The sequence below is a fragment of the Gopherus flavomarginatus genome, chromosome 2, assembly GCF_025201925.1.
Source record: "Gopherus flavomarginatus isolate rGopFla2 chromosome 2, rGopFla2.mat.asm, whole genome shotgun sequence".
Taxonomy (NCBI): Eukaryota; Metazoa; Chordata; order Testudines; family Testudinidae; genus Gopherus; species Gopherus flavomarginatus.
The window spans coordinates 95,399,739-95,414,674 of NC_066618.1; the positions used below are offsets into that span (position 1 = coordinate 95,399,739).

General features: G+C 41.2%; 1 protein-coding gene across 2 annotated transcripts in view; it reads left to right on the plus strand.

The window, feature by feature from the left end:
* The window catches only part of POU6F2 (POU class 6 homeobox 2), a 419,307-nt gene that overhangs the window by 272,803 nt on the left and 131,568 nt on the right, over positions 1 to 14,936 (plus strand). For both annotated transcript variants that reach the window (XM_050937705.1, XM_050937706.1), the window contains one exon: positions 11,806 to 12,128. In XM_050937705.1, coding sequence (XP_050793662.1) covers positions 11,806 to 12,128 — 323 coding nt within the window. The remainder of the gene's footprint in view (positions 1 to 11,805; positions 12,129 to 14,936) is intronic.

Genomic DNA, 14,936 nt, shown 5'->3' on the forward strand with positions numbered 1-14,936 from the left:
ATGTGTTTGACCCTACAGGCATTGGGAGCTCAGCCAAGAATGCAAATACTTTTCGGAGACTGCTGTGGACTGTGGGAAAGCTGGAGTCCTCAGTACCCCCTCCCTCCCTCCATGAGCGTCCGTTTGAGTCTCTGGCTTCCCGTTACGCTTGTCACGCAGCACTGTGTAGCCTGTAGATTTTTTTTTCAAATGCTTTGGCATTTCGTCTTCTGTAATGGAGCTCTGATAGAACAGATTTGTTTCCCCATACAGCGATCAGATTCAATATCTCCCGTACGGTCCATGCTGGAGCTCTTTTTGGATTTGGGACTGCATTGCCACCCGTGCTGATCAGAGCTCCACGCTGGGCAAACAGGAAATGAAAATCAAAATTTCGCGGAGCTTTTCCTGTTTACCTGGCCACTGCATCCGAGCTGAGATTGCTGTCCAGAGTGGTCACAGTGGTGCACTGTGGGATACCGCCCGGAGGCCAATGCCGTCGATTTGCGGCCACACTAAACCTAATCCGATATGGTAATACCGATTTTAGCACTACTCCTCTCGTTGGGGAGGAGTACAGAAACTGATATAAAGAGCCCTTTATATCGATATAAAGAGCCTCGTAGTGTGGATGGGTACAGAGTTAAATCGGTTTAACGCTGTTAAAATCGGTTTAAATGCATAGTGTAGACCAGGCCTCTGTCTTGTCTGCCGAAATTACAAGTTATTCACTGCAGACTATTTAAAACTATGTGTATGTACAGCACTTAGCACAAGGTGACCCTGATCTTATCGGAGGACTGTGGTAGTACAAATAATAATTAATACTGAATGATCATTAGACTGTTCTTCATTCCTGTTCTAATTTTTTAATTGAATTAATTGTGTAGTTGTGATCAGTGTAATAAGTTTGATCATGCAATGTGCTGACCTTCGCCTGAATGATGCAGAGTGCCCAGTCTGCTGCATTGCCTTTAATTTTACATTGGTGGGGGGAGGCAGATACAAAGGAAGTTAGATATTATAATGGGGAAGGCGCAGCTCTGTGTTGATGGGTCTAGACCCGAATCCAAGACCTTAATGGCTAATTTAATTGCATAGCTCTGCAGGGAAATGGAGCTGCCTCTGTCAGTTTTGCGTCTGTGCCTCCCACTCCCTGTTGATGCTTTGTTGTTTATAAGGAATGGAACATTATTGGACCAGTGTTTTCTCTGCTCCTTGTTACACACACGTTCTTGCCTTCTTCCTTTATTCAGTAATTTGCACTCATCATTGTTAAGCCTACTTCTCTAGCCACTTGGAATTTGGACCTTGGAATGCAATACTCAGTTTTTTGAAACTTGAAGAGTTCTGAATACATACATGGAGTTGTCTCATGTCTCTTAGCTATTTGACTAGACAAAATCAACACTGACAGTGTCTCTGTAGGTATGTCAGAGCATGTGGTATATTAGAGTCTATCCACTCCATATTAAAACATGATTATTATACATTTGTACTACAGTAGCATTTGGAGGCCCTGGAGGTCATGACTGGGGCCCCATTGTACAACCTCCTAATCAGAGCCAGTCCCTGAAAGCTACTTAACACACACAGAATGAAAGAAAACCTGTGACAGTGCACACATTTAAACAAAGATCCACATACTCAAGTATTTCTTATTTTCAGAGGCTTCCTATATTGACAATAGGAAATGACAGAGAACACAGATATAATGAAAGTCTGTTGGATAAAAGCATCTCATCATACCAAATCATCTCTGAGGCACAGTAGCCTCTGCTACATATGTTGGTAAAGGCTGGTGGGAAGTGACACCCTCCTTTGTCATTCCCAGGACTCTTCCACTAGCTGAGCTTCAAGGCCAACCTTTTAAACCCCCAAACACTTTGATCTAGTGTTCCATTGTATTGTACAAAACAGTATGTTTTACTTACAGTAACTTCACTTTTAGTTAAGGAAACATGATTCATTTCAAAGACTTTCTTTGAAGAGACTTCTAATAATTTCTGATGTTCAGAAGAAGCAATACTACGGGTGTACCTGAATAAATATTTCTTTGTCAGGAGACCCGTGTGCCATAGACAAGTACAGAACTCTCAGTTGCAGGAATACTGTCCATAAGAATGCAAAATCTTTTTTTAGAATTTCCAGACAGCTCAACGAATCCTTCTTGCTATGGCCCTTGTACCAGTGGAAATGACCAGGCATGCATGGGATATGGACCCACCTCTGCATTTCCTGGTGCTCAAAACTGAATTCTGCACAATCTTTCCCAAGCTCCCCTGGCATGGTATGGCACTCTACTTGCATCCACCACAAACTAGTGCCTTCAAGGCACAGTCTGGCCTGTAGTCTTTATAAATGCCATGGGGATTTATATCTCAGAGCCACATCAATGTTATAACACGGGAAACAGATAAGTAACAAAAATTATAAACTGCAAGCGATAGTATTAAAATCAGTACACATTCTGTGTGCGTGTCTTGCCCACTCGTTATCCGGGAGTCTACTGGGAGCCGCCATCATCATCTGGTCAGCAGAATCCCTTGTCTTCCAAAATAAATGAGTCCAATGTGTGAGCTATTTGCAGTTTCACTGCAAAGACAAACACTACCAATAAGGTCATAGGCATTGCTATATTGGATCAGACCCAAGGTCCATCTAATCCAATGTCCTGTTTTTGACCGTAACCAGCTCCAGATGTTTCAGGGGAAGGTTCAAGAAGGCCTGCAGTAGGCAGATGTGGAGTAATCTGCTCCTCCTGAAGGTCTGAGCCTAATCCCTAATAAGCTATGTCTACACTTACACCATATGTAGAGTACATACACTACATGCCCTCCTAGCGCAGGTATAAACAGCAGTATAGATGGCGAGTCACAATGTAGGTGAGTAGAATACAGCCACACCAGAACCTTAGGGTACATGCCCTACATGGCTCTCTGTGCACCCAAGCAGTGCCTTCCATGTCTAGACTGCTATTTTTAGCAGCATATTTTCCCCCTGCCTCCCTAGTGCTGGAGCCTTTCCCCACTGCCTCCCTTCCTCCCAGAACCTTAATTGACACAAGTAGCTACACACTGCAGTGTAGATATAGCCTGCTTTTCACTGTGACATGTAGCTGTGTGTACCTACACATGCTACCACTGGTGTAGGCCAGGGCATAATGAGAGATTGGTGTTTTCTCCCTTACAATAAACTTCATTACCATTAACATTACAACTCTATGTATTCCTTTTAACCATATAACCACTCCCTCATGTATAAGGTTCTGTTTAACTTTATTTGTTTATTCATTATTTGTCTAGTACTGACAGTGTTTTCAGTGCTGTCAAAGACACAAAGATAAAAGCATCCTCTGTCCCAAAGAGCATATTGGCCATGACCCTGATCTTGCAAGCTGCAGAGGCTGGGTAGACTCTTGTGCCCGTGTGAAGCCACAGTAATCCCATTAGCGCTCAGCATAGGTATAAGGGTCTGCCCACAGGGAGCAGTTCACAGGATTGGGACCTAAAAAGAGACAAAATGACAAAGTGGGAAATTGAGACGAGTAAACAACTTTGAGGTATTTGGGGTTTGTTTCTTTTTAAGTACTTTTTCATTATGACCTCACTCCTTGACCATCATACATTCCTGTCTCTGCTTCTATAGGTATTTGTGCACTATTCTTCTAGCAGACTAACATGTGATTCCTGTGAAATGGCATGGCCTAATTGCTTTGAGAACTCACATCTGGTTCTGTTGGTCCTGGAGAGGATTTTTTCCCTCTTAGACTTCCAACTTTTCCCTATAATTTTTTTTCTTTGAAAGAATCCTGAAGAAATTCCCAAGAAATAATAGGTTATCCTTTGTATCCTGCCTCCCGATGATGAAAATGAACATTTTCCATGAGCTCAATAGGTTCTGGATTGTCCAGCAGGCAGGAACACCATGAACTTGCACATTGTTATATTGTATCTGATGTTCAAGACACTGCACTTTCCTATCATTATCTGGGTCAAATCCTGCAACCCTTATTCAGGCAGAAACCTCCTATTGGCTTCCATACAGAACTGGCGTCAAGAATCCTTATTTGGCCTATTGTGCTTCAACAGAAGTTTAACAGAGGCCCACATTTTCACAAGAGATTTTTCATGTTCACAAAATCTAGAGCTACCAGATCTAGATGATGTTTGCTGTCTGTGCTTGACACCCAGTGCCTCTCCTTTGGTAATTTAAGCCCTTGCACTGCCCTCAGACAATGTTACAGAGGTTCTTAAATTGTTGATCGCTGCATGAAAGTCTCAAGATGAGTTCCTGTTTGATCTCTCTTGCCTTGGTGATACCAGTATCCAGGATGATATTTCAACCATCCATACAGTATGAGCCTAGGAAGCAAATGGCTTATTAAAGGCTAATTTCTCCTGCTTGTTCTTGCCTTTGGGCATTTTAAATAGGTTAATGCAATTTTTACAATACTGTCAAGGAAATTTACTTTCAGAATGTTGTCATAAACCAGGAGAAAATAGCTTCTAGATTATCTCAAAGCAGGAGCTGTTCCAAATGCAGTTGCCCTACTGCCTAGTCACGCTTCCCCATCTAGAACTTTTTCAATGATTCCAGTGTATTATTGTACATCTTAAAGTTTGGTAGGGGAAAATGTCAGGTTTATTTAATACTGTGGTCATTTTTCAGGGAAGTTCCAGTATACATCAAAATATTGAGACATCACAGGCACCTGATAAATTACGATGGTTTTCTCCGTAATACTTCCTTTTTATTGCCTATATTCTTGAAAGTGAATTTAGTGTTCCTGAAAGATCCTGAATTTGACAACGGTGGAAAGTAAAGCTCTCTGCATACCTGCAGAGTTTGTACAACAAGACCATTGGTGATGCCTTGCCTTCACCTTGAGGGTTCACCATTAGGCAAGAGCAGATGACTTGGTCTCCTTCCTCTTTCAGTCCTCTTGACTGAAACTGCAAATAAAGGCGTCAATTGGTGACACCTATAGTGGTGGGTTTTTATGTTGTTGCCGCTTAGTATTTTTGAGACTGTCAATGTGTTACATAGAAGCTACCTTCTGACGTTATTCCAAATGTAAACAGTATATATACAAGGTGATGCCCAATTCATTTGATTGAAAGTAGGGCACCCTGTAACCATCAGAATGCAATGACTTTGTTCCCTGTATTCACGCCGGCTGGATTTGAACTAGTGGGTTAGAAGTAATATGCTCTGTATTCTATTACTAATCTCTTGAGCCATTATGTGCCACCCTTTCCTTATTTTTTTTACCAGATGCTAACATAAATAAAACAACCCTTACTTTCTCCTCAAAAGGAAAATCTAAGCATATGCAAAAAGTAAAGTGGGTAGATAGCTAACCCACCCCTTATTACCCCTAGTAGGAAAGAGTGTAAACACAGGCCTGCATTAGACTATTGAGTGTGTGCATTCAATCTAGAAATCTGTTTTGAAGAAGATATACCTCATTAAAAGAGAAACAACAGGAAAAAGCAGTCCATGTCAACTCGGACACAAGCTCAGATGCTTAAGTTAGTTACACTTTTTAGTTTGAGGCAATGTAAATCCGTTCTCCATTATTGGGGAAATGGAAAAAGACATTAGCCTCTAAAAGCAGCTAGAGCTGAGTTCTGTGCTCAGTCAAATAGGAAAAGGTATAATGTATGATTTTCTCTTTTTTTCCATTGTACATCGCATTACATTTTAGTCAATTGTACATCACATCAAGGCACTGTATAACATCTGCGCAATTATGCAAATATGAGGCTTTAGGGAAAAATAACAATAAAGTATTCCTTCAAACTCCCACAATCCCTTTTTTCCCTTTACTCTCTCTCTCTCTAATCAGACAATATGTGGAGTTCATCCACAAGAACAAATTCAGAATACAAGTTGAATAACAAGAGCTCTAATTTGATTTTAGGATTAGGCTTGAGAGATCTTTGGAATCTGAATTTATACTGTGAATGGGGTGTTACATATGGGTCTGAATCTGAAAATAAATATAATTAAGCTTTTGTTGCTTTTGTTAACTTTTTTTTTCAGTTGCTAGAAAAAAAAATTATAAATTTTTCTTTTGCTATTATTGACAGAGCCCTTCTTTTTGCCTGCAAATACTAACTGTGACAAATGAGGCCCTACTCCTGTTCCCACTGAAGTCAGTGCAAGCAGAACTGGGACCAGAGTATGTATAGTAGGTGCCATGACTGCCTTCATTTTTCCTGCTACAGCCATGAATCAGACCTTCTCTCCCTTAGACTCGTGGAGCAGAATGAATCCCTGGTGTAAATTCATTGCCTTCAGCATAGTTACATCAGGGGTGAATTGGACCCATTGCATCAGCTTTAATGGCTAAAGTTACCTGCCAGTTTCCTACATGGGTGATAGGTGGATGAACAGGAGAGGTGAAGCATGAAAGGGCCTTCCCCACTCCTCACCTTACAACATAAGGGCCAGGCAGATTATGTTGGCCCAAAAGGAACTGGAGGTGCATGGAGAAGCCTAGCCATGACCTTCCTCTCCACTAGAGTAGAACTGGCAACACCATTAAGGGATGTAGTAGCAGGAGCACTGGGCAGATCAGAAAAGCAAGCCGTGGCTGCTGTGCTGAGCAGGTACAATGTTTTTCTGCCCCTATAGAGTTTTTGTGTTAGCCTTTTATGTAAAGTGGTGATCACTGAAACGTGTGACCATCCCTCAGGAGATTTACCAGGGCACTGCAACAATTAAAGATCCATCATAATTGCCACACAGACCAGTTCAGCACCAGAGTGACTGCAACTATATCACACACATTCGTAACTAGTTTGTAGTATGACAAGATCATATTGTACTCACAATGGAGACACTCAAGTTAGAAAGCCAGCTTGTTTCTTTTTGTCTATAAGCATAAATACATGTTACCAGCTTCCTTTTCCTAAAGGGCTGGAACTGATTCCTTAGATTCATACATAATATCAATTCAATATGCATTTTTCATTAATAGAATTTGAGATGAATTCCAGTTCCTGTGGGTTTTCCTCCTCCTTGTATACAGTTTAGATACAATATAGAAAATGTTAGCTCATTAAACTTCTCTCTCCCTTAAAATGATTCACTTTACTGTTTCTTTGTTGAATGATGGAAAAGATGGACCTTCTTCAGGACACTTTTTGCAGAAATTTGATTTTGTTTGTCTTAGATAAATACACAGTTCTGAAGAAATAAATTAATACTTCATACTTATCGCCAAAGTTCTAGTCAATAATTAGCACATAAATCATCAGAAGATTCCTGTGAAGTAGGTGAATACATGTTATGTTTTACATGTTTATACACAGCAGCTTAGTGTGCGGCGTAGACATCCCTGACTGTATTTCTACATTGCAAAAAACCCCAAAACCAAACAAAAAGGTATCAGCGAACTCAGAACTCAGGTTAACTGATGTGGGTTGCAAGGCTCATACTAAGGGGTTAAAAATAGCAGTGTGAATGTTCTCACTTGGGCTGGAACCCAGGCTCTGACACCCTCCTCTATTGCCAGATTTCAGAGCCCAGGCTCCAGCATGAGCGAGAACGCCTACACTGCTATTTTTAGTCCCGTACTGTGAGCCCATGTCAGTGACCAAGACTCTGAGACTCACTGCCATGGCGGAGAGGGAGTTGGAGGAAGTGCAGAGTAGATGTATCCTGAGTAGCTTAGCCAAAGCCACACAATGAATCTGCTGTCAAAGTGAGTGCTGGATCTGGCATCCAGTCCCATGCTCACTACCTCATCACACTGCTTCTCACAAACTGCATATGTAGTATAAACAATGGGGTTTGTCGTGTGTTTATTGCTTTCAATTAAATCAAGTAGTTTGACTACGCTACTTAGCTTTTATGACTTATATACCTGTCTGACATTTGTCACTTTCTTCAGCGCTTGGAGCCTGGTGGAATTTTAGATGATACAAGAATGGTGTCTGTTTCCAAGAGTCCTTCCTCCAATTCCACATCTCTTTGTTAGTCAGTGAAAAAGTTGTTTATCATCATCATATTAAGAAAACCAAATCCCTACTTTTACCTCTTCAATGTAATTTATAACTTAGTAAGACATTAAGTGTTACCTCAGAGAGGATTTGTACAGAGCTCTTCCAAACAGACAAGACTCTATTGACTCAGATTGCCAGTAGACAAACAGAATAGGAGCCTACTGCCTCCTCCATCTCCACTTGTTTCTACCCTCTCCCATCCCCAGGGCGAATAAAGTGTCAGATTCTATGGGAGTATCATAGAGAATCTGTCAGAGGAATTTATATGGTTACCATTACTATAGTATGTGAGCGCCTCAGAATCTTTAATGTCTTTATCCTCACAATACCCCTGTGAGGCAGGGACGTGCTATTTATGCCCATTTTATAGCTGGGAGACTGAGTCACAAAGAGACTCAGTGACTTGCCCAAGGTCATACAGGAAATCTGTAGTAGGCAGGGTATTGAATCTAGGTCTCCTAAGCCCTGGCTAGTGCTCTAAGCACCAGACATTCTTCTCCAGTATGGTGCCATTCAACATGAATAAAGGTACCAAAATCTGGCCCTAAGTCACAAGGTCTAAGACAAGAGGGGGATTTGGTTGGTTTTATGGACTTTGTCTCTGTATTATTTGGGTTAAGGAGAAGAGAGGACATGAAGGTAGAAATGTTTGTAAAATAGAAAAATAAATTGTACTGTTTTTCAGAATATGCCATCAAGAAAACACTTTAATGAAGATTTAATTTGAAACAGTAGAGTGCTGAAGCTGGCCTAATGCATAGCTTGTTAATGGAGGTGGTGCGAACAGGAAGACATAAGTTGCTTGGCTAGCCAGTCCATCAAATTAAATGACTTCTTTGCAGGGTTTGAAGTCACTGCTTTAGTCACAAGTGACACATTCCTTTCAAGAAGATTCATAGATTTAAAGAAATTTTACTTCTTCAGGTGTTACTCTCCTAGGTTTAAGCAAACAGTTTAACATCAGCTCCATTATCTTTTTCCCTAGAGCGTGTGCTGTTACTTCAGTTGCACTTCTGTCACTGGCAAAAGTCACATTTCATTAAAAGAAGCATTCTGAAATTAAATAATATGCTCTGTCAGGAAAAAGCTCTGAAGCCAGCGTCCCGCCAGCAGCAGTGTAGAAGTAAGGCTAGCCATACCACAACGCCCCCTACAATAATCTTGAGACCCCCCCACAATTCCTTTTTGGGTCAGGACCCCTAAAATTACAATACTGTGACACTTCAGATTTAAATAGCTGAAATCATGAAATTTATGATTTTTAAAATCCTGTGACCATGAAGTTGACCGAAATGGATCATGAATCTGATAGGGCCCTAGTTATAGAACTGGGAGGAATGCAGCTTCCATGCAGCCACCACTCCCCTTCCTATGCAAGAGGCTGGGGAAAGGGCAGGCAGGGACAGCGAGTGGGGGGAGCCTTGACTCTGGCACTCCTGATGGCCAGGAGGGGGAAGTAATCTGTGCAAGGTAAAAGGCTGATGTAGATTGCTTACCCCTGGAGCAAATGTACCTTCCTCCCATAAAAATGTTTTATGTATTGCAGACTGTATTAGTGCTAATTATATTTTCATATAATGGAATCAGAGTTGCCTTCCAACATACATGTACTCTCCACTCTTCATTTTCATATGCTAGTAGAAAAATCTTAGAAGGTTTTTTTAAAATTACCCTCAAGACTTTGAGTCATCTAGCTCATGGTTCTGTTTTCTAAAGTGGTGGGAGCATACAGTTACTGGTCCCAGTTGGTATGTCTTGTCTGGTGTATTGTAATCTCCTTTAATTTGATGGTTGCTCTTTATTTTTATTTTGTTGTGTTTAGCTTCCATTAAACACTTACTTGTTTTCCTCTCCAACAGCCCAGTAATAGGAATATTTTGGCAGCAACATTCATTATTCTCCACATTCGCCACTTTAAATACTCCCCATGTCATCTTGTCAATATTTGCGCGATCTTCCCAGTCACATGTCCTTTGTTTTGTTCATCATCACTTGCTATGTTCAATGGTTACCCAAAACAGACATAGGTATCTAAGTAAATAGTAGTAAGTATTTCTATCATTATAGCTCTCAGGGGCTACAGTCAGGTCTTTTCAACTCAAGCTTTTTCACATCTTACATCCAGGACAGGTGTTGAATTTGCTGTTATCTCAGAAATCATTTTCCTTGCAACTTAGGTTGGTGAGTGACTCCTTCTCTTCCAAGTCCTCACTTTTCCTTGATTTAGCTGCAGTTTAATTTCCTTTTCAGTTTGCTTTTGATGTGAGACATACGTACATGACTGTAATTCATGTAAATACACATTAGTCATTTGATTCTCTTTGTTGATTGAAGAATACCTGTATATTATTTCAGATAAATTAGGAATAAAGGAATGGAGTGATGAAAGGTTCTTCCCAAATGCTGCCCACTCCACCATGCATCCTATGTGGTTTATACTTGCCTGCTCTTCCTCACTCGTTTTATGCCACTTTACCCATGCAGTGACTTCAGAAATCACTCCAAAACCTCAGTGTCATTTGTAGGGCATACATACCTAGAAAGCTGGAATGGGGCTATCAGCATTAAAACAAAGCTGAATCCGCTTTGTTTATTTGACAAATCTACAGTTGAACCTACTAAACAATGTTTCTTGCCATGAAATGTAAATTATATTTCTAAATAATAGGCTTGATTCACTCCAAGGTTACTTTGGCTTCCATTGGTACAACTCAGGATGGAGCATCCTGGTGGCAACAAGACCCCCTGAACAGTGGGTTGTAGTAGTGAATGACACTTACAACCTCCTGTCCATTGGGCTCCTGCTGCCAGCCAGTACAGCTCCAAAAGTGATGGCTGAGCGTAGGTAGATGGACTCTTGGGACATGTGCTGATTCAGTAAATCATCTGGGCAGCTGCATCTGGCACAGCTTCTATTGCCCTCCACATATGAAGTCCCCAATGCAAACACTGTGTGCCCTCCTCCATGACTGGATTCCCATTTGCCTAAGATGGCCCTGCTGGCACTAGGAGATTCCTTGTGTTCTTTATGCCAACAGGGTGAACTGAACCCGCACTTTTGGATGCTTTTGACTGAGGGCACCATACTAGTGAAAAAGTGATGTTTTTGCCACCAGCAGATGAGAGCTGTGTCTACCAGGCTGGCAGTAATTCACAAGAGTTTTACAGCTTTTAGACTGAATGATAAGGTGGTCTCCAAGCTCAGAAGCACAAGTGCATTTTACTGTCTATTTTTATTACCTATGCGCTGTACAAAAAACGTCACACCTGATATTTTATCTCCTGATACCTACCATATAAATACCATGTGTCAATATTACAGCTTTGTTGTGTCATTGCTCATCTTTTCAGGGAATGCTTTATTTTATACCCCTGATTCTCTCTCTTTCTTTATGTAGTGGCATCAAATCATGCTATGGTATGTGTAACAGCATCCCATCAGCCCAGTTCTCTAGTCTTTACACAGGCAAAATTCCCACTGACTTCATTGCTAGGTTTGTCTGAGCAAAGATCGCAAGATCAGGTTCCAAACCTACACATGGGCTCACCGAATGGGTGTTTTATCTTTGACTTCAGTTGATTTTACCAAAGAGCTGCACTAGCAGAACTGAATCCTGGTTTTCTTGGTGAAATATTTCTTGCAGGAGCCTGCACTGTGTTATTCACAATGGGCCAGTTCCTGGCCAGATTGAAATCAGTGGGAGTTTTGCCATAAACTTCAATAGGACCAGGATTTGGTCCAGCATATAATTCACCTAGTAAGTGTCTCCGGAGTATCATGTATAATTCGGTTTAATTTTTTAATTTGTAGCTACCTCATCCCTGAATTCCCAGCTTCAGCAACTTCAGCATCTTCAACAGCTCCAGCATCATCAACAGCAGCAGCAGCAACAAGGGCAACAACAGCAGCAGCAAACAGGCCAGCAGCAGCAACAAGCTCAGCAGACACAACAAGCCCAACAACCGCAGACGCCACAACAGCAGCAGCAGACGCCACAACAGCAGAACCAAACGCAGCCCCAGAGCCAGACCCAACAACCGCCAGCCCAGCAGTCCTCAAACTCCCCTCAGAAACCCAACCAGTCACCAGGACATGGCCTTCCATCTCCACTCACTTCTCCAAATCCACTGCAGGTACGATGGTCCCTGGTGAATAGAAATCTGTACTGTGTAGCGACGAATAGTAAATTTCTCTCTTCTGGAAGGCAGCAATCCACTCGTTGCGGGGGAAATAAAATGCACACTGCATGTTCTGAGCATACACACTGATCCGTGTCAGCTAATTTGAATCAATCCTTTATGTGCATGCTGCTTACAGCCAAAAGCCTGCACTTGTTTTGTTTTTCTAGTTTCCCAAGTGAAATTCCTAGACTGTTTGCTTCTGAAGGGCAAATATTATCTTTTGCTCCTGAAACAAACATCGTAAGCTCCTAGGTGAAACAGGCCAAGTTCTTCTCTGGTGTAACTCCACTGGGTTCGTGGGTGTTATAGCAGAGATCAATTTGGCCCACCAATCGCACCATCTGCTATTTTCTGAAACAGCAACAAAGTCAGCTGCCATTTAAAGTTATTATGCTCCTCAGAAGATCATTATTGTACATTCAGAATTCTGCTGTCATAACATAAGTGTTCAGCATGCTTTAGCTTCCACTGTTTCCAAAAAGTTTCAAAGCAGAGGGTAGGAAAGGTGCCCTTTCTCTCATCTCTACATTTTATCATTAGTCTTATTGAGAACAAAAGTGAAATTAAACAATATTGAGACTCCTATGGCGGACCACAAATCCAGGGTGAATTCCATCCTTAACTGCTCACCCTACTGTCATGTCTGAAATGCTGGGGTCAATAATAGTTACAGTGACTCATGGCTCTTTTTGTTGTTCATAAGACCTTTTGTTGACATGTGGCTAGACATAACTGTGCCTACTTGCAGAGTCTGGGCCTCATTCTTCTCTCAGCTACTCTGGTTGTATACTGGTGTAACACCATTAAAGACAGCGGAGAGCTACTCCTGATTTACACCAGGGTGAGAGGAGACTCAGGCCCGCAGTCTTGAACTGAAGACATCAAGAGATGGAGAATCCATCACTTCCTTTGGTCATTTGGCCACAGTACTGCAGACAAAAGACTATATAAAAAGGCATTACAAGAATTAATGTTTGGGAGTTAGAGCCAAAGAAATCAAATTAGAAATAAGGCACAAATTTTAACAGCGAGGGAGATTAACCATTGGGACAGCTGACCAAAGGAAGTGATGGATTCTCCATCTCTTGATGTCTTCAGATCAAGACTTGGAAGAGATGCTTTAGCTGAACACAAGTTATTGGACTCCACATAGGGACAACTGGGTGAAATTTAATAGCCTGTGTCTAGAGGAGTTCAGACTCTAATGGTCACTTCTGGCCTTAAAATCTATGAATGTCAGCTAATGTGTGCACAAATTTCAAACAGCCAGCTACAGCTTTATCTGTTGGGGAGCAAGATCTCACTAATTTCAGTAGTGCAGGAACAAGCCCTGTGTGCCTAATTATTGCACTGTATATAATACAGTGTGTTCAGTCTCGTGGTGTTTGGAAATCCCTCAAATTTGTAGAGGTAACTGAAATAATAGGCTTACGACTCCATCAAAGCCACTACAGTCCCATCGGGCACTTTATAATTAATTAGATTCATGACTCTAAAGTAGACTTGAAAAGGCATTTGGTGGATATTAGAACTTTTGTTCATAATATTTCTTAAGACGAAAAAAGTATATAGCTGTATTTCAGCCAGAAGCAGGTGAAGAAGCAGTGCTCAGATCCCAATTAGGGTTGAGTATGATGGGGCCAAAGCCTTGCAAGCAGTTCCAGAAAGTTTTGTTTACAAAAAAACACAGTCTCACAAGATCAGTTGTTCTTACTCGAATTTCATCATCTTGGATCCAAATCCCACAAGAGCAGTTTTGACTGCACACACAGCTATGACTGTGAATACACACAAGGAGAAGATCTCTGGATTAAAAAGGTGCTGTTTTTATACAGTCACTTTTCAGAGTAGAACTGTACTTTAAACAATGGCTAGAAATACTGCAAAAAAAAGGTTTTTGTTTACTTTATTTTATAAACTTTGCCATTACTCTTTTTATGCTTTGTCCACACTGTGGTTTCAGGCCTGTTCCCCTTGCATCTTTAACTCTATAGTGATTTCACTGTTTTCAAATGCTTTTTACACAATTAAGACAATTGGTTTAAATGAGGCACTCAGCCCTGTCCGTGCTGGCCAGTCAGATCATATGCAGCCTCATTGAGACTAAACTGCATAAAAACTGTGTTTTAAAATGGTTCAGCTAATACACTAAAAGTCCATTGGAGACAGGTCCTTATTCTGTGAACCTTTTCTACAGCAAAGCATAATGCTGCTAGAGCTCCTACTGGTGTATTGTGTTAAGGGCTACTTAGGCACTACTTAGTGCACAGTCCATCATGTTAGAGAGGACTCTGGGACTCTTTAATATGCAGATTATTGACACATAGAGACAGAAATAGCTCCAAAGGAGCTGCTGTTACATTTTGTTGTCTCAGTGCAGCTGCCATGCATGCACACTAAGTACATTTTTATATGCTACTAAAAATGCCTGTTAGCTATTTGCTTTGAAGTTACTGTGCATTTGGTTTTCTAAACAAAAAAACCCATTTTTTAATTCTGTTTGTTAATTTCCAACCTATCTCAAATGCAGCTGAGTCAAAGCCAGAATCTTTCAATCTGAGAGCCTTTACATTTTGTGTGGGCTCCTATTTCAGTTCCCCAGATCCAAACCCACTTGCTGGAGCATTGGCTGCAGATCAGATCCAAAACTGCAAGGGGCATATTTCCCAGTTCTGGTAAAGGGGAATCCAAATCCCGGTGAGAACAGTTCCTCCTGAAATTTCCACTAGGTAGGACTAAAATCTAATGAGAACTGTTCAA